Source organism: Chrysemys picta, chromosome 9 (assembly GCF_011386835.1).
Source record: "Chrysemys picta bellii isolate R12L10 chromosome 9, ASM1138683v2, whole genome shotgun sequence".
NCBI lineage: Eukaryota > Metazoa > Chordata > Testudines > Emydidae > Chrysemys > Chrysemys picta.
The window spans coordinates 104,694,083-104,714,438 of NC_088799.1; the positions used below are offsets into that span (position 1 = coordinate 104,694,083).

At 46.2% G+C, this 20,356-nt stretch overlaps 1 protein-coding gene across 5 annotated transcripts in view; it reads left to right on the plus strand.

Moving 5' to 3' along the window:
* The window catches only part of TAF1 (TATA-box binding protein associated factor 1), a 114,181-nt gene that overhangs the window by 69,665 nt on the left and 24,160 nt on the right, over nucleotides 1–20,356 (plus strand). For all 5 annotated transcript variants that reach the window (XR_010590459.1, XM_065557403.1, XM_005286057.4 and 2 more), the window contains 8 exons: nucleotides 133–344; nucleotides 603–711; nucleotides 1,391–1,489; nucleotides 2,917–3,094; nucleotides 8,314–8,381; nucleotides 8,746–8,868; nucleotides 19,031–19,123; nucleotides 19,514–19,598. Coding sequence is in view for 4 of the 5 variants with exons in the window: in XM_065557403.1 (XP_065413475.1) it covers nucleotides 133–344; nucleotides 603–711; nucleotides 1,391–1,489; nucleotides 2,917–3,094; nucleotides 8,314–8,381; nucleotides 8,746–8,868; nucleotides 19,031–19,123; nucleotides 19,514–19,598 (967 nt within the window). In the remaining variant the exon portion in view is untranslated. The remainder of the gene's footprint in view (nucleotides 1–132; nucleotides 345–602; nucleotides 712–1,390; nucleotides 1,490–2,916; nucleotides 3,095–8,313; nucleotides 8,382–8,745; nucleotides 8,869–19,030; nucleotides 19,124–19,513; nucleotides 19,599–20,356) is intronic.

Sequence of the window (20,356 nt, forward strand, 5' to 3'; positions counted from 1 at the left end):
TTAAAACGGATAACTGGGTGAAATTTAATGGCTTGTGATATGTGAGAGGTCAGACTAGATGATCTATAGTTTCCATCTGGCCTTAAACTCTGAATAAATTTTAATTGTTCACCTTGTTTATCTTTTCTGCAGTTAAAATGTGGGGCCTGTGGTGCAATTGGACACATGAGAACTAATAAATTCTGTCCCCTCTACTATCAAACGAATGCCCCACCCTCCAACCCTGTTGCCATGACAGAGGAGCAGGAGGAAGAGCTGGAAAAGACAGTCATTCACAATGATAATGAAGAGCTTATCAAAGTGGAGGGGACCAAAATTGTTCTTGGAAAGCAACTGATTGAGAGGTGAGGGCAGGACTGGAGGTGCACTGATGGGTGATGAGAAGGGCAGTCTGTGGGCTGATGCAAAATACATACACCTCACAGGTGCAGTAGATACAGGAGTAAAGTGGCTGGGTTTTAGATATATTGTTGATAATGTAGTATTTAAATCCTGATTGAGCTTGGTATTGTACCAGACAGGAGCCATGCTGATTTTGAGGTGCAAACAGTCTTGTTGGTAAGAGATGCAAAGGAAATAAGAGGTCTATTTCTTTTCTCTAGTGCAGATGAAGTTCGCAGGAAATCACTGGTCTTGAAGTTCCCTAAACAGCAGCTTCCTCCAAAGAAAAAGCGGCGGGTTGGGACTACAGTTCACTGCGATTACTTGAACGTGAGTGTAGATGTCATTGGATCAGTTTTTAGTCTCGTCATGTCCAATTGTTAAGGCTACGTTTTAGTCATGGGTATTTTTAGTAAAAGTCATGGACAGATCATGGGCAGTAAACAAAAATTCACGGCCTGTAACCTGTCCATGACTTTTACTATATACGCTCACTAAAACTTGGGGTGCCGTGGTTCTCTAATGGGGGGTGGGGTCTGTGGGTGCTCAGGGGGTGGGGCACAGGCAGCGGCGCACGGGGCCTGCAGGTGCAGGCAGCATGTGGAGCCCCCTGACCTCTCTGCCTAGAAGCTGCAGGGCCATTCCAGTGGGAGTCAGGGAGCCCCCCCACCCTGAGGTAAGTGAGCCCCCGCCCCCTCCCACACACCCAACTGCTGAAGCTGGCCCAGGGGCTGCCTGGCTTGGGTAGCTCCTGAGCCATCACCGGCTGCTGCAGAAGTCACAGAGGTCATGGAAAGTCATGGAATCCGTGACAGACTCACAGGCTTACCCATTGTCCATCCTGTTCAGTCCTTGAACTGCTCTTGGCCATCCATAGTACAGCACATGAGGCATTTATCTGCATATCCACCCATAGAATTAATAAACTAAACCTGCAGAGAACTTGTTTAGATTGATATTTTGTGTTTTGGAAGTGCCTTAATTTTCTACTTCTATCTGATTTCTTCAGCGGCCTCACAAGTCCATCCATCGGCGACGAACGGACCCTATGGTAACTTTGTCATCCATTCTAGAGGGCATTATCAACGATATGAGGGATCTTCCCAATGTAAGTTTAGGCCGTATGATCAAAGTTCTGTGTCCTGAGTAGGCTGATAGATTGAGTTATGTGGCTGAATCTGAGACCCCAGAATTACGCAACACTGTCTCCGCAAGCTCTCTCCCTGTCACTGCCTCCTTGGTCCAGTCCAATCAGACTTGCATCCCTTGACTGTTGCCCTCAATTCTTCAGTTTATTGTGCTGCAGGTTGTTTTCAGTGAGAGTAACTGACTCCTAGATGTCTAGGTAATATGATAACTGGGGCTCTTGGAATCAGGGAAAGCAGTTAAGCCTTTTTGGCAATGGGGAGATGATACATCTCTGCTTTCATTTCCCTCCTGTCATCTGAGCAGTAAAGGGGGGAGAGGATCAATGCAGGGAGAAGGGTTGAATTTTTCATTCCCACCCCATTATTTGTTACTAATCCAACAATTAGTAAGTAAATTAGCTTCGTGTTTCTTTTTAAATGATCAGCAGTGGAATAATTCACAATGTTGACGTGTCATCGTTAAGCTTCAGACTCACCCCACTAATAGGCTCTTGCATTCTGACCTACACTTTCAAAGCTGTCACCAGACTCCTAGACATCATTGTATTGGCTTACATTTATTTCACACTTTGAAGATTATCTTTGCAACGGTAAGGATTAGTGAATTTTTTTAAAAATAAAAGTTTAGAATCTCTGGAGCACAACTATAGAGCGGATGCAAAAAGGACAATTGTGCAGCAATTTATACAGGTTTATAATTGTATTATATGTGGGATTTTGGAGAGAGCTATTGAATATCGACTTGTTTCTGGTTTTAGGTAGAGTTGGAATTGATTTTAAAATATTAGCCAAGATTTACAAAAATAGGAGTCTAAAGTTAAGTTTCTTATTTAGGCTCCTGTGAAAGTAAACGTACTTTCAAAAGTGCTGAACACCCAGTAACTCCCACTGAAGTCCTTGTGGGATGCTTCTTCCTCAGAATGGTGGCAAAGTCATAATAGAATAGTAAATTCTGTGGAGAGAAACAAAATACCACAGTCACATACAGGTGGTCTTCAGCATATGTAGCTTAGTATTTATGTCTACACAGCGTTTTGGAGCAAGCCTCCCAGTCGGGGTTGATAGACTTGGGGTAGTGGGGCTCGCACTAGTTCTCTAAAATTAGCTGTGCAGACAGCGCTTTGAAGTTGCAGGTTGGGCTCTGAAGCCTAGGGAGGGGGTAGACATCAAAGCCCAAGCTTGAGCCTGACCTGAACTTCAAAGTGCTGTCTATGCAGCCATTTTTAGAGTGCTAGCATGAGCCCCGATACCCCAAATCTATCGACCGGACTGGGAGGTTCACTCCAAAATACCATGTAGACATACTCTAAAGGGCCTCTGATCTGCTGGCTATTCTGCTTGTGGAGGTTGATGGGACTGAATGCCCATTTTTTTTTGTATTCCTCAGACATACCCATTTCACACACCTGTTAATGCAAAGGTCGTGAAAGACTATTACAAAATCATTACACGGCCTATGGACCTACAGACCCTGCGTGAAAATGTCCGTAAACGTCTATATCCTTCCCGGGAAGAGTTCCGTGAACACCTGGAGCTGATTGTCAAGAACAGTGCAACGTACAATGGTAGGAAGCTCCCTAAAACACTGAGGTTCAGTTTTTCATCTGGTGAGCTGTGTTGCACTGTAATGGGAATTGTGTATGGAATCTGGTGGTATGGGAGGGGGAAAACTCTCATACTCTGCAGGGAAAAGATGAAAGCAGCAAAGTTAACGCTGTCAAAATGAATAAGATGAATATAACAGACTTCTTCAAAGATATCAGGAGGACAATAAATTAGTCAGCTTGTTATAAATTTAGAAGGGGTGAACTCTAAAATCTGTCTATACAAAACAAAATAAGAGGCTTGGGCAGTTAGGAAGTAATGAAGGCTTTATCAACAGGAGGTCAGATTTGCAGGTAGAGGTACCCTGTTAATTTCTGGCCATAACCCGAGCTCTGTCCACAGGTGAAGCCAAAATGAGTCATTCTTGATAGATTGCACTTTACGATATGATCATCCTTCTCTTTTCTTTCAAACTTTGATCAGCAGTGAGAGAGTTACCAATGTTAGTATTTACATTGCCATATTATGCTTCAGAGTCTATGCATTCCTTGAAGTGAATTGCGGCAATCCACACCTCTCAAGGCTGTTACTTCATATTCTGCAGATTGAGGAGTAGCCTTCGTTACAAAGGCTTTGACTAGACTACCACTTTTGTCAGTAAACCTTTTGTTGGTCAGGGGTGTGGAAAAAAACACCTTTCTGACCGACATAAGTTGCATCGGCAAAAGTGCTGGTGTAGACCGCGCTATGTCGGCAGGATCGACTCTACAGCCGATGTAGCTAATGCCAGTCATTTGGGGATGGTTTAATTATGATGACGGGAGAGCTCTCTCCTGCTGGCAAAGAGCAGCTTACCCGGGAGACCATACAGTGGCACAGCTGAAGTGGTGCAACTGTACCGCTGTAAGGTCCGTAATGTAGACATAGCTAAAGGCTTTGCTGATACAGCTATGCCAGCAGAACCCCCCAGTGGAGACTTAGACCCCCCAGTAGAGCTTATACAAGTAAAAGGACTGTGCCAGGGTAGCTGTGTTTGCATGGTGTTTTTTTTTGGCAGAGCTTTGTTAGTCAAGGGTGTGGTTCTTTCACACTCTGCCAATGTAAGTATGCTGACAAAACTTTGTAGTGTAGGCTGGCTTCAGGCAAACATCACTATAGTGATTTACATTTGGTTGGTGTTTTCAAGGTTTTCGTCCCAGCCAGAAACCTATTTTTTGAAAATGAATCTTTAGATTTTATAGAGCAACATGCAGTTGCTGGGTAAAAGTGCTGATTCACTGAACCACTGTGAGGCAGCCCTATTGTGACTCCTGTTAACACAGCTTTTTATCTGACAAGTATTCTTTAAAAATATTAGGCACTGTATAAGTGCTAAGCCTTGCCATATTCCAGGCCTCATGTATTCAGCGGCAAGCAGGACTTAAACTCTGGTAGACCTCCCTGGATTCTGCAGTAGTCTGGAAAATCTGTAGCCACTTCATTCACAAAGGAATCACCGTCTTTGCTCAGTTGGTTTTCTGTGTTTTCTTCACAAACACGAGGGCTAGAATAATGGGTTGTTCTTCGAGTGCTTGCTCATGTCAATTCCAGTCGGGGGTGTGTGCGCTGCACAGTAGCCGGACGGTTTTTCCCCTAGCAGTACCCGTCGGTTTGGCTCAGGCGCCCCCTGGAATAGTGCCTCCATGGCGCCATATATAGGGTCCTGCCAACCCGCTGCCACTTCAGTTCCTTCTTACCGCCTGTGATGGTTAGCCAGAATGCTTGTTCTCTCTTGCTTCGGCAAGCCTTTCTCCCTAGTAGTCTTCAGACTTTCCTCCTGTAAATAGTTAAATCAGTAGTTAGTAGTAGTAGCAGTAGTCATTCAGTCAATATATAGTTAGAATTCCAGTAGAGAATTGTTCTGGGGGTACCCCTCATTGTGTTTCCCGCGGTACTGGGGCATGCCTCAGTCCCTGGGGTTTAAACCTTGTGCAGCTTGTAGCAGGCCTATACCCAGGAGTGACCCCCACACTTCCCACTTGAAGTGTTGGGGGAATTGCATCAAAAGGACTGTTGTGCTGGAGTTGCCCTCCACGCCGGAGACCTTTGAGGTGGTGAAAGAACTTATCACATTCACAGTGCTGCCTTCTCCACCTAGGCAAGATAGGGCACCGAGCTCAAAAGCAGTGGCACCCCCAAGACCATCGGTGCCGTCCCGAGGCAAGCCAGCGATGGTAATATGTCGGTTGCGATCCCCTCGGCACTGGTCACCGCTACCCTCAGGCAGCGGACAGGCAGGGGAGCAGCACCGGTCCCCAAGCTCCTGGCACCGGACTCAAAACAGGCGAGAGCATTTCTACCAGAGTCGCGTTTTCAGACCTGTTGCAACAACATACAAAGTCTCTGACAATTCCCTACTACCACAGCAAGGAATTGCCTAAAGCTCCTGGGCCACGTGGCTGCCTGTACTTACATAGTACAGCATGTCAGACTGAGACTCCCAAGCTCTTCAGGTGTGGCTAGCCTCGGTGTATCGACCAAATTGGGGCAGTCTAAACCAGATAGTCACTCTTTCCCAACTGGTTCTTGAGTCTCTCCTGTGGTGGCTCAGCCTGCAAGTGGTGTGTGTGGTTATTCCCTACTCCAAACCTCAGCCATCCCTGTCACTGGTTATGGACGTGTCAGCAGTGGGTTGGGGAGGGCATCTAGGGGAGCTCAGGACTCAGGGCCTCTAGTCCCAAGTGGAGCTCTCATTTCACTTTACATCAACGTCAAAGAGCTGAAGGCAGTCTGTCTGGCATGGCAGTCCATCTGGCATGCCAGACCTTCCAAACTCACTTGGAGGGGAGATGTGTGTCAGTCATGACAGACAATACAACAGCGATGTTTTATATAAACAGACTGGGCTTGATTGCAGATGTGTTCCTTCTTCCCTGGAAGGACCACCTCCTTTACACGTTTCCATCCATCCCACTCGAACACAAGGTGCTACTCAAAGTTCAGAGGGACAAAGCCTTGGTGATATTGATAGCTCCAGCTTGGCCATGTCAGCACTGGTACACGTCTCTTCTGGAGATGTCAGTGGAAACCCCAGTCACCTTATCGCAGCTCCTGGACCTGATGACTCTGGACCACAGCTGCCTTCAGCACCCCAACCTCGAATCTCTCCACCTCATGGCTTGGAAACTCCATGGCTAAACCCAACAGAGCTGGCTTGCTCTGATCCAGTTAGGGAAGTCCTCCTTGGAAGTAGGAAACCGTCCACTAGGGTCACCTACCTAGCCAAATGGAAAAGATTCACAATTTGGTCATTGTAAAAACACGTCTCCTACGCACTTGACAATACCCTTTATCTTGGACTACCTTCTACATCTAAAGCAGCAAGGGCTTTCTGTGTCATCAGTAAAAGTCCACTTGGCTGCCATTTGCGGGCTAGTCAGTCTTCACTAACCCAATAGTTGGATGCTTTCTTAAAGGGCTTGACAGGTTATACCCTTAAATATGGCAGCCAATCCCAGCCTGGGACCTTAACCTGGTTCTTTCCAAACTACTGGGACCCCGCTTTGACCCACTTGCGACATGCTGTCTGCTCTATCTCTCATGGAAGGTAGCATTCCGTGTAGCAATAACCTCTGCCAGGACAGCATCCGAACTTAGGGTGTTAACATCTGAGCCTCCTTACACAGTGTTTTATAAGGACAAGGTTCAGCTTTGGCCGCACCCGGCCTTCCTCCTGAAAGTTGTCTCTCAGTTTCATGTTAATCAGGATATTTTTCTCCTAGTTTTCTACCCCAAGCTGCACGCAAACAGCCAGGAACAAAAACTCCACTCCTTGAAAGTTCGCCGGGCATTAGCTTTCTATATCGAAGGGACAAAGCCATTTTGAAAATCTGCTCAACTATTCATCGCAGTAGCAGACAGAATGAAAGTGCTCCCAGTCTCTTCTCAAATAATTTTGTTATGTATTACAACATGCATCTGAATGTGCTATGACCTGGTGAAAGTACTTGTCCCCGTGCTGACAGCGCACTCCACAAGGGCACAGGCATCTTCAGCAGCATTCCTCACCCAGGTTCCGACCCAGGAAATTTGCAGGGCTGTGACGTGGTCCTCATTCCACACCTTTACCTCACATTACGCCATTACTCAGCAGGCTAGAGATGATGCAGCCTTTGGCAGAGCGGTGCTTCAATCAGCAAACCCTTGAGCTCTGACCTTGCCTTTGAGTTCCTGCTTGGTAGTCACCTAATTGGAATCGACATGAGCAAGCACTCGAAGCAGAAAAAACAGTTACCTAACTTTTGTAACTGCTGTTCTTCGAGATGTTGCTCATGTCCATTCCAAGACCTACCTGGCTACCCCTGTGTCAGAGCATGGCCAGCAAGAAGGAACTGAAGTGGTGGCGGGTTGGCAGAGCCCTATATACGGTGCTATGGAGGCACGACTCCAGGGGGCGCCTGAGCCAACCCAACGGGTACTGCTAGGGGAAGAACCTTCCACATACTGTGAACGCGGCGCGCACCCCCCCTAATTGGAATGGACATGAGCAACGCATCTCAAAGAACAACAGTTAAGAAAGGTAGGTAACTTTTTTTGTTTCTTTTTTAAATTGAAGCTGAAATTTTGGAATGCAATTCTGTGGCAAGTTGCGGTTTTTGTGGCAAATTTCACACTTGTGGAATCATGACATACATAGGACTCTGCTTTTCAGTAACTGGTTCTTGGAGAGTGTTGCTTCTGCATATTCACAATTCCTGCCCACCTTCCCTTCCTCAGACTTCTGCTCTCATGACTGGGCTTTAACAGAAGGAAATGGGGACTCCATGGCCTCTGCTCCAAAGGTTCGGTGCAGTCCAGGGGGTGCTTATGGGTTCCCAATGGACACTGCTTTTCTAGGAGGTTCCCAAAGTTCAATGGCACTCTAGGGTGTATCCCACAAGTGTGAATATGTAGACACAACACTCACAATAGTAAGTAAACCACTATCCATAATAAACTCTAGTAAATGTGTATGCCGTAGGAGAGAATCATTATAGTATGTGATTGGGGACATGTTTCAAACCATGATAGAAATATAATTAGTAATGCAAGTAATGAGTAAAGAGAGATTCCTAGGGTGTTACCTCATAATGCTCACAGGTGTTTTGTAATCAGAGTTTTCCTTTGTGTGCCATGGGGATGGTGAGCTTCATCCTCCCACCAGTCCTGAAATCTTCCACAGACGCCAAAGTGCATCACTGTACTTGCTGTGTATTTGCAGGGCCAAAACATTCACTGACCCAGATATCTCAGTCCATGCTGGACCTCTGTGATGAAAAACTAAAAGAGGCAAGTCTTGTAATTGGTTCTTGTAAGAATGGAGAGGGAGCGAGTGGCATGGGGGTTGAGGGGTTTTGAGGGCAGAGAGGTTTTGGAAGTGCAGACAGAAGAATGAGTGGGGCAGGTGGGTTGTCTTTCTTCCTTTTCTGGCTATTTATATGCATTTTTACTGTTATTGGATCACCAAACTATTTTACACTGGCTTCTGTTCCTTGAGAAAGACACTTCTCTGCTCCTCTAGCTATCGTAAGTTGTCAAGATGGGTTACCACACAGTTATTGGGGAGTATCTTCATAAACAGGTGGAGGGTGTTTTGATGATGAATAGTTACTGATGGAGGATCACCTATTAACATCCTTTAAATTCATTTCAGAAGGAAGATAAACTGGCTCGTTTAGAGAAAGCAATTAATCCTCTCCTGGACGATGACGACCAAGTGGCTTTTTCCTTCATATTGGATAACATCGTCACTCAAAAAATGATGGTGGTACCAGATGTATGTGATTGAAATGCAGTGTGTGCATGAGTTAGGAGATGTATAGCAATGGTACTCAAAGTGAAGGCCTGGAGAGCCATTCCCTATTTACTGGAGATGAGCAGACATGCACTAATCGTGGTGCTATGGCTGACATTACAGGCAGATGTTTGCAGTTTTGTGGCTGTTATCACACATTGATACAATATTGCAACATAATCAAGAGATGCTATGTCAGAATGACCTGCTGGGATTTTGTGACTGAGGTCAGGTCAACATTAAAAAGTAAAGTTGACCCAGCTATTTCACTCAGGGGTGTGAAAAATCCAGACCTCTGAGTGACATAGTAAACCCAACCTAACTCTGTTGTAGACACCTCTTGGGGAGCTGGATTAACTACAGCAATGGGAGAACCTCTTCCATCACTCTAGTGAGGCTCTACGCTGAAGTGCTACAGTGCAATGGTGCTCCTGCAGTGTTTCTAGTGAAGACATAGTCTGACTCAATATCTCTTCCATCACCCCTTTCTTTATTGCTTGGAGTATGAGTCAAGATGTACATTCTGATTTCAGCTCTGCTGCTGACTCTGCTCTTGGGTAGAGCGGGTGAAACTCAGAATTTCTGCCAGAGGAAATTTTGACATTTTGAAATGTGCATTTGTTCTGAATATGGACAAACCCAGATTTTTTTCAAAGTTTCCTCCAAAATGGAAGTTCTGGAAAAATTCCATTTTGGAAGCACTGACAGGTGGTGTTTAGGAAATATGCTCTCACAACAGCTGCTATCTGAAATTGGTATAATTCTTTCCATTTTCACTACTGCCCACCACTGAATAGGAAAACAGAAACAGTTAAACAGAAATTAAAAGGTACAATGACTAAAGTGAAATCCCTGCAAGCTGCATTGACGCTTTTTAAAGATACCATAATAAGAGGCCCAACTTAAATGTATACCCCAAATTAAGAAACAGTAAAAGAACTAAAAAAGAGCCACCGTGGCTTAACAACCATGTAAAAGAAGCAGTTAGAGATAAAAAGGCATCTTTTAAAAAGTGGAAGTCAGATCCTAGTGAGATAAATAGAAAGGAGCATAAACGCTGCCAAATTAAGTGTAAACGTGTAATAAGAAAAGCCAAAGAGGAGTTTGAAGAATGGCTAGCCAAAAACTCAAACGGTAATAACAAAATGGTTTTTTAAGTACATCAGAAGCAGGAAACCTGCTAAACAACCAGTGGGGCCCCTGGATGATCGAGAAACAAAAGGAGCACTTAAAGACGATAAAGTCATTGCGGAGAAACTAAATGAATTCTTTGCTTCAGTCTTCACGGATGAGGATGTTAGGAAGATTCCCAAACCTGAGCCGGCTTTTGTAGGTGACAAATCTGAGGAACTGTCACAGATTGAAGTGTCACTAGAGCAGGTTTTGGAATTAATTGATAAACTTAACATTGACAAGTCACCAGGTCCAGATGGCATTCACCCAAGAGTTCTGAAAGAATTCAAATGTGAAGTTGCGGAACTATTAACTAGGGTTTGTAACCTGTCCTTTAAATCAGCTTCTGTACCCAATGACTGGAAGATAGCTAATGTAACGCCAATATTTAAAAAGGGCTCTAGAGGTGATCCCGGCAATTTCAGACCGGTAAGTCTAACGTCAGTACCGGGCAAATTAGTTGAAAAAATAGAATCAGAGAATATCAGGATTGGAAGGGACCTCAGGAGGTCATCTAGTCCAACCCTCTGCTCAAAGCAGGACCAATCCCCAGACAGATTTTTGCCCCAGATCTCTAAATAGCCCCCTGAAGGATTGAACTCACAACCCTGGGTTTAGCAGGCCAATGCTCAAACCACTGAGCTATCCCTCCCTCCAGTAAAGAATAAAATTGTCAGACACCTAGAAGAACATAAATTGTTGAGCAAAAGTGAACATGGTTTCTGTAAAGGGAAATCGTGTCTTACTAATCTATTAGAGTTCTTTGAAGGGGTCAACAAACATGTGGACAAGGGGGATCCAGTGGACATAGTGTACTTAGATTTCCAGAAAGCCTTTGACAAGGTCCCTCACCAAAGGCTGTTACGTAAATTAAGTTGTCATGGGATAAAAGGGAAGGTCCTTTCATGGATTGAGAACTGATTAAAAGACAGGGAACAAAGGGTAGGAATAAATGGTAAATTCTCAGAATGGCGAGGGGTAACTAGTGGTGTTTCCCAAGGGTCTGTGCTAGGACCAATTCTATTCAACTTATTCATAAATGATCTGGAGAAAGGGGTAAAAAGTGAGGTGGCAAAGTTTGCAGATTATACTAAACTGCTCAAGATCGTTAAGACCAAAGCAGAATGTGAAGAACTTCAAAAAGATCTCTCAAAACTAAGTGATTGGGCTACAAAATGGCAAATGAAATTTAATGTGGATAAATGTAAAGTAATGCACATTGGAAAAAATAACCCCAACTATACATATAATATGATGGGGGCTAATTTAGCTACAACAGATCAGGGAAAAGATCTTGGAGTCATCGTGGATAGTTCTCTGAAGACGTCCACGCAGTGTGCAGAGGCTGTCAAAAAAGCAAACAGGATGTTAGGAATCATTAAAAAGGGGATAGAGAATAAGATGGAGAATATCTTATTGCCCTTATATAAATCAATGGTACGCCCACATCTTGAATACTGCATACAGATGTGGTCTCCTCATCTCAAAAAAGATATACTGGCATTAGAAAAGATTCAGAGAAGGGCAACTAAAGTGATTAGGGGTTTGGAACGGGTCCCATATGAGGAGAGATTAAAGAGGCTATGACTTTTCAGCTTGGAAAATAGGAGACTAAGGGGGGATATGATAGAGGTATATAAAATCATGAGTGATGTGGAGAAAGTAGATAAGGAAAAGTTATTTATTTACTTCCATAATACAAGAACTAGGGACCACCAAATGAAATTAATGGGCAGCAGGTTTAAAACAAATAAAAGGAAGTTCTTCTTCACACAGCACGCAGTCAACCTGTGGAACTCTTTGCCTGAGGAGGTTGTGAAGGCTAGGACTATAACAAAATTTAAGAGAGAACTGGATAAATTCATGGAGGTTAAGTCCATTAATGGCTATTAGCCAGGATGGGTAAGGAATGGTGTCCTTAATCTCTGTTTGTCAGACGGTGGAGATGGATGGCAGGATAGAGATCACTTGATCATTACCTGTTAGGTTCATTCCCTCTGGGGCACCTGGCATTGGTCACTGTCGGTGAACAGGATCCTGGGCTAGATGGACCTTTGGTCTGACCCAGTACGGCCGTTCGTATGTTCTTATGAAAAGTGAAACTTCTTGGCAGTTGGTGACAAACTGATAGGGCTTCTGGGGTCTGGTCCAGGGAAGCTCTACCCTGCAAACTGCCCAGGGCTTCTGGACTACCAGGCCATCTGGTCCCCTAGGTTGCCTGACTCTTGGGGCTGCTGGTTCCCTATGCTGTGAGAGTTGAGCAGCCTGGAGAGCCCAGGAGTCTGGAACCCCTGTTATCCCCAGCCCAGGGCAAACCTCATGGTGCGGCTGCCCTGGAGCCACGAACCCTAGAATTCTGGGCTTCCTAGCAGTCAACCAGGCAAGCTGGCAGGAAACACCATTGGAACTCTGCTTGTGGTTCATCGAAGGTTCATCAAACCTGATACATATCCGCAAGACGAATTGACATTTTCTGACAAAAGCCTGTTTTGTTGGAAAATTCTACTCTTGGGTAACTCACTCTTTGTGCCTCAGTTTCCATATTAGTAACACAGCAGTAATGTTTGTCTTCTTTGAGACCCCCTGGAGCAAGGTGATATGTAAAGTGTTATAGCAGTGGTAATAGCACTTTTGTATTAATTGTATGTAGCACTTTTCATCTCCAGATCTCAAGACACTCTGAGTACATACAAATGTCAAGCTCTTTATGTTTTAAATTTTAAAAAATTATATTGTGAAATAACATTAAGCAAATTAGTGACACTAAAACAGAAATTTTGCCTGTAACACTCCATTAAACTTTACTTATTGATTCATTATATGCATTTCAGCATTAAATCCTACTAGGAAGTCAGGGAAGAGATTCCAGGTTTCTGCTCCCTTAGGGCCATGTCAGGTAATCTTTAGGAATATTTACAGGTTTGTTTGACTTATGCTTGGCACAAGAATGGACGTCGGGGAAGGAAAAAAAGGTGGCTTTAAGTTTCTAGGCTGATCTACGCTGGCACAAGTTGGAAAAGTCCAGGTGCACAAGCCAGGGATCACTGGGGAGTAGGTATACTCTAGCTATGCCCTTTGTTATTTTCTCACAACCTCTGTATCAGGGGCTGAGAGAGTGGTGCAGGAGTTATCATATATCCTGAGGCTCCCCTAATGCAGATGGAATCCTCAAGGGGCTGAATAAACTGGCTGTAGGGTGACTTTGGGCTACCAGAACAGGGCTGAGGATCTGGCTGTTTGTTAAAAGAATAATACAGCTTTAGGTTTAGATAATACAAGTTGGTGGTGAAGGCCCTGGTTATGACCGTTTTCCCAAGGATTGACCATTTGACATAAGGGGAAATATTGATATGTATTCTTTAATTCTTCTTCGAGTGCTTGTTCATGTCGATTCCATTTTAGGTGTGCCTGCGCCCACATGCATAGTTGTCGGAGATTTTTGCCTTAGTGGTATCCGTAGGGCTGGCTGTGGTTCCCGCTGGAGTGGCACTCCCATGCAGTGGTATATCAGGCACTGCCGGCCCTGCACCCCCTCAGTTCCTTTGTATAGCCTGTGATAGTTGGTTGGAGCGCCTTGTCTTGCTTCGCAAGAACATTAGTGGTTTATTCATTGACTCGTTAGTTGTTGTTGAACATAGTTTCATAGTTAGTTGATAGTGTTACTTAATTAAGACTGTCCCCTGTTGGTACTTTGCCCCGAGCGGGGCAAGCCTGCTACCCAGCTTTAAGCCACGTGTGTCATGCAGCAGGAAGATGCCGATCAGCAATCCACACGATAGCTGTTTTAAGTGTCTGGGAGAAGGCCATCGCAAGGACAGGTGCCGCATCTGTAAGAACTTTTGCCCGCGGATTCAGAAAGAGTGGGATATCCACTTGTGGGCATTGTTGATGGAGGCTGCTCTTCTCCTGGCGTCGGAACCCTCCACTGCGGCACCTACACCCAGCACTTCGGCCTCGGCGTGCAGCGCACCACCGGCACCTGACTTGGCCCGGCACTGCTCCATGTCACCTGTGCCAAAGAAGAAACTGAAGAAACTAAGCCCCTCGGCACCAAAGAAGAGAGGAGCATTGGGCAAAGGACCTCTGTCAGGCCATGCACTTGTTATGGAAGTCAGGGGGTCGGACCCACCAGCCCCACCAAGAACCCTCCTCCCACCCCAGGTTCCCAGCCTGTGATGGGGCCTGCAGTGCCCAAAGCAGTCTTGGCAGCCAAGGAGCAAGGCCGAATGACTCCTCAGGTGCCACGCCAGGTGACCAAGATGGCTCCACTTGTGGCACCGAAGGGGAAGGCCATTGGGGTGTTGCCGCATAGACTGGCAGAACACCCCAGGTTGCTGGATCGCAGACGCAAGTCCCCCTCACTGCAACCTTGGGACCCAACGCCGCACCCTAGCTCGCCGGCCAAGATCTCCGTCAAGATCCCCTCCTACTAGGTGGGGGACTCAGGACTCATGGTACCGCTCCCCATACCACCGTTAGCGACGACCGTCTGGCCATAGGTTGCCTAGATGCTGAACACCCTCTCTCAGAAGGTTTCCTCCTTGTCGGTCCCCATCCTGGAGGGCTCACTCGGGATCTCAGCATTGGTCACGCTCACCCTGGTACCGCTCTGGCAGGCGGCACTACGCCCCGTCGTTCGCCTGCCAGGGTCAGTAGGCAGACTCAGGCCTCGATGGCCCTGCCATAGTCACCGGAGGGGCAGTGGTCAAGTTCGAACCATGACTTCAGCCCGTCGGTGAGGCGGGACGACTCCCCTCCGACACGGGAGACTGAGGCGGCACCGGCCGTGGTGCTGACACAGCAGGGGCCAGGGCCTCCCCACTGGCAGTACTGGAATCCATGGGAGGTGCCGGTGATGCTGGTCCAGTACTTCCAGGCCACATCGGACAAGCCGGCCAAGGTGCCACTGGTGCCGCAATCGGAGCACGGCACCACGATGGAGGTGGAAGCCGCTCCTTGTACTCTGGCGCTGAGGGAGCCCTCCCCTGACAAAGAAGGGGATGAAACCATCCCTCAGGCCACTCAGTCATCATTGTGTTAGTCTGAATCTGTAAAAAGCAACAGAGGGTCCTGTGGCACCTTTAAGACTAACAGAAGTATTGGGAGCATAAGCTTTCGTGGGTAAGAACCTCACTTCTTCAGATGCAAGTAAATTTCCATTACTTGCATCTGAAGAAGTGAGGTTCTTACCCACGAAAGCTTATGCTCCCAATACTTCTGTTAGTCTTAAAGGTGCCACAGGACCCTCTGTTGCTCAATCATCATTGTCATCCCCGGACAAGGCAGTGGCTGGAACCCTCCCACACCAGCAGTCCCCCGGACGATTTTAAGGAGCACCAGGCCCTACTTAAACTGGTGGCAGAGAATTTGGGCTTGCAAATCGAGGAGGTCGCTGAAGAGGCAGATGACCTCTTCAGTGGAAGAGGCAGATGACCTCTTCAATGTTATCTTGGCCACCACACTGGAGAAAATTGCATTGCCCATCCACCCAGGGGTACTCAAGATAGCCAGATTGGTGCGGCAAACCCCCTCATCTATTCCACCAACATCTAAGAAAGCAGAAAAGAAATACTATGTCCCTGCAAAGGGCTTGGAGTATCTGTATACTCATCCCCCCACAGCATCACTGGTCGTGTCCGTAGTAAATGAAAGGGACAGACAGAGCCACCCCAGCGGAATGCCCAAAAATAAGGAGGCCAAGAGACTACTTATTCGAAAGAAAAGTTTATTCGACGACCAGCTTACGGTTTAGGGTCTCTAACCACCATGACTCGCTTAATAAGTTCCCGGGGGCTCTCCCACAGGAACGTGCCCAAGAATTCACCGTGGTGGTGAGCCCTCCAGATGGCCTGGGACGCAACAGACTCGGCGGCCAGGGTGGTCATGTTGGTGGTGGCCATGCAGCTCAGCTCTTCTGGGCTGTCCCAGGAGATGCAGACTATGGTACAAGACCTGCCATTTGAGGGTTTGGGGCTGTTTTCTGAGCTAACTGACTCTAAGCTCCATGGGCTCAAGGACTCCCGAGCCACCCTCCACTCCCTGGGTTTGCACACCCCTCATACCTCTTTGCTTTGTCAATTCAGCCCCCCCCCCCCCCATGCCACTTCCTGACCTCCTCACACAGGATCGCAGCCACACCCTGCATCCGGCAATCAGTTCCCTGCACCTTATGGCATGGGTGAACGAGGAGGAAGAGCGTTGCTCGAAGGCTGTCCAGTAGGTCTTACTTAACAGTAAGAAGCCGTCCACTAAAATGGCCTACTTGGCGAAGTGGAAGAAGTTTTCTGTGTGGTCCTTGGCCTGTGGGACCCATCCGGTGGAGATTTCCATCCAGGACATCTTGGAGTACCTGTTACACCTTCAGGAATCAGGCTTAGCAGTTTGTTCTCTGAAAGTGCATTTGGCAGCAATATTGGGGTTTCATCCACCCATCCAAGGGAAATCGGGTTTCTCCAACGACATGGTGAAAAAATTTCTGAAAGGACTTCTCCTCCTGCATTCTCCGGTCCAAGAGCCAGTCCGCTTGTGGGACCTGAACATGGCTTTAGCAGCTCTAATGGGGCTTCCATTCGAGCCCCTTTCTTCCTGTCCACTGCCCATCCTGTTTCAGAAAACTGGATTCTTGATACCCATTACCTCTGCCAGGAGGGTGTGTGAGTTGCAAGTCCTGATTTCTGGGTCTCCTTACACGCAATTCTCCAGGGATCAGGTTATGCTCTGGCCACACCTGAATTTTGTATCCAAGGTGGACTCTCTGTTTCATTTGAACCACATGGTGTATTTGCTTGTATTTTTCCCTAAGCCACATTCCTCCCCGGAGGAACGATGTCTCTGTATGTTGGACGTTAGAGTGCAATAGCGTGCATCACACGCTGTGTTGGCTCTGCTGCCATGCACTAAAAGTTCCTTACTGCGCTCCTAAGCTACTCCCATTCATAGCAGGTAGATTGAAGCGCCCTAGTGAACTTTTAGTTCATGGCAGCAGAGTCTGCATGGGCACTTAGTGCCTGGCAGGCCAGTGTGGGTTAAATGTATACCCTGCTTGCTGTGAATTAACTTTAGTGCCTGGCAGGCCAGTGTGGGTTAAATGTATACCCTGCTTGCTGTGAATTAACTTTGTTTAGACAAGTCCTTATGCTAAAGTGTGTGCAGTAAATCTGTAAGTAAAGTTTCTAATGGAGGACTCTGGAATTTTTTTTTTTTAATTAAAAAATCAGCATTATTGTCTTCATTTACAGAAGGGGTAACTGAGACAGAGAAGTCATTTACAAATGCAGTCCAGTTTACCTGGTTCTCAGTGCACTGCACAGCACATTGCATCATGCCAGCGCTCTGGCATTTTTTCAGCACTGTTCTTGCAGCCTTAAGCTTAACCAGGGAGAGCAAGAAAATTCTCTGTCAGACTCCACAAGTGCCTCATACAAGAAGCTGATGAGGGCATGTCTGGATGCAAATATTGCACTGGTTTAACTAAACCAATTTAATTTTGTGAGGGCTCTCGTATATTGTAAATCTGGCTTATATTAGTTTATCTTGCATTGGTAAATTTACAGGTGCAAGTTAAACATATATAAGCCAGTTTTAGAGTGATATGAGTCCACACACAAAGTTGCACCAGTTTAACAAAATCAGTATAAAATCATTCCTTTAGTTAAATTGGTACAATTTTATGTGTAGACCAGGCCTTAGTGATTTATAGTTAAGGCTAAGATTTTATCTTGGTTATTTTAGTAAAAGTCACAAACAGGTCACGGGTAATACACAAAAAAATGAAGTCCCATGGGGGGGGCAACTGACAGGCCGAGCCCCCTGCCATGGCAAGGGCCACAGCCCCTGCTCCAGCAGCCGCAGCGGGGAGCACAGCCACAGGGGACATGCAGGCCCAGCTCCAGAGCTAGCCACAGCTGCGGGACAGGGGTGTGCGGCCCCGACTGCAGCCTCTGCCAAGCTCCACCCGCAGTGGGGCGGGATGGGGGCATACACGGCCCTGGGAAGCCGCAAGGGAGGCGTGTGGCCCCAGCTACAGCCCCCAGCGAAAGCCACGGGACTGGGGCGCATGGCTCCCGCCAAGCCTGGGACACTGTGGGGCTGGGGTGTGCAGCCCCCACCAATCCTGGGATGCTGCGGGGCTGGGGCCCAGGGCCCTGTCTGTAGTCTCCAGCGGAAGTCGCAGGGCTGGGGTTGTAGGTCCTGGTTCCAGTTAGCCCTAGTTAGTTGCAGGGCAGGGGCGCACAGTCCTGCCGCCACCTCCTCCTGAAGCCCTAGAAGTCACGGAGGTCCGGTAAAGTCATGGAATCCGTGACTGCTGTTACCTCCATGATAAATCGTAGCCTTATTTATAATGTGACATGTAGGGGGTGGGGTAGTGTTAAGAGATTGCCCGGCCTAGTGCGCCTCGGATTTGCTGTGTGTATATGAATAAGTTGCCCTGGTATCTGTCCCTCCAAAACTTTGACAGACTCTTCCCAGTGGATGCTTTTTTATTAGGCTTCAGGAAGGAAAAGTTGGCTGGAGTCAGGGTTTTGAATTTTCTTTTTCCTCCACAGAAATCTCAGGCTTTAGAAGTTTGGCTCCTGCTGATGGTTTCCTGTGGATACAGAATTTAGATGTTTTTCCTGCATTGACTTTTCAAGGAATTAATGTTCTTGATAGTGATTCTAGCTAATGCTTGGAAAGTAACAATGATACTAAATAGTAAAGCCCACTGGATAAGAGCTGCTTTGTATAGTACAGGTTCTTGCTCTTTTAGTCCTATGTTTATCTTTGACTCTTGCTGAGGCTATACAATTGGATTCAGGAATCACTGTGATAAACATTTCCGGTCCATATAGAATCTGTATCTAAGTTTCTGCTAACTGCTCTTGAAGATTATTTTGTGAAACACTCTCTCTCTTGGCCTCAAGATCCAATAACCATTTCTACAAGGAATTGTTCCCAATTATGTCTGTCTGTCTGTTTTTATTTTCTGCAGTCTTGGCCATTTCATCATCCAGTTAATAAAAAGTTTGTTCCAGATTATTACAAAGTGATTATCAATCCAATGGACCTAGAGACCATCCGCAAGGTATGCAGCCATTTAAGAAAGTGTTCAACTCTGTTACTCATGTATTTCTTCACACAACTCAGTCAATCTGTGGAACTCTTTGCCAAAGGATTTTGTGAAGGCCAAAACTATAACAGGGTTCATAAAAGAACTAGATAAATTCATGGAGGATAGGTCCGTCAATGGCAATTAGCCAGAATGGGCAGGGATGCAAAACCATGCTCAGGAGTGTCCCTAACCTGGGAATGGGCAATAGGGGATGGATCACTTGATGATTACCTGTTCTCTTCATTCCCTCTGGGGTGCCTGGCATTGGCCACTGTCGGAAGACAGGATATTGGGTTAGATGGACCTTTGGTCTGACCCAGTATGGCCTTTCTTATGATCTTATCACTGAGTAATCTCTTCCAGAATATCTCCAAACACAAGTATCAGAACAGGGAGACCTTCCTGGATGATGTTAAACTGATTCTTGCCAACAGCATTAAGTACAATGGTAAGTAATTCCAATATTAGCCCCGATCATTACACTGTCCTGAAACCATATCTGACCACTCCTAAACCCTTGCACTATTTTAAAACAGACAGTGCCCCAAACCTAGTTATGTTAATTAGCACCTAATAATCTTTTTGCATGCCATGGGATTATGGTTAAATTTCAGAAGTCTAATTCTTTTGTTTAAATTTAAAAGAATTCAGTTGTAATTCTGTAAACCTAAAGGTCACTTCATGTCAAACGAACTGTACTCTTTATAGCCACCTGAGATTGGTGTTGGAGGGGTTGGAATGTTTATGACCGAGCATGCACAATGCAATCTGTTAAGGATGGTTTCAAAAAGAGCCAAATTTACAAAACCCTGCAATGAATCCCCACCCTTTCCTCCTCCTCCTCCTCCTCTTTACAGAAGGATCAGCACCTCCATCCTGGACTCCTTTGAGTGATCAGAACACACTGTCTCCCTCACTGACAAGCATCCTGACTTATTTCCTCCAAACCCTTCCTTTCTTTCTTCTAACATTCCACCTACCATAATCCATTTGCAACTCCAACTCAAGCCCCTTTGCTGCAGCTGTGTTCTTCAGGGCACAAGTCAGTTGGCTCACAGACTTGTTTAGTAAAAAGAACAGGAGTACTTGTGGCATCTTAGGGACTAACAAATTTATTTGAGCATAAGCTTTCATGGGCTACAGCCCACTTCATCAGATGCATAGAATGGAACATATAGTAAGAAGATATATATACATACAGAGAAC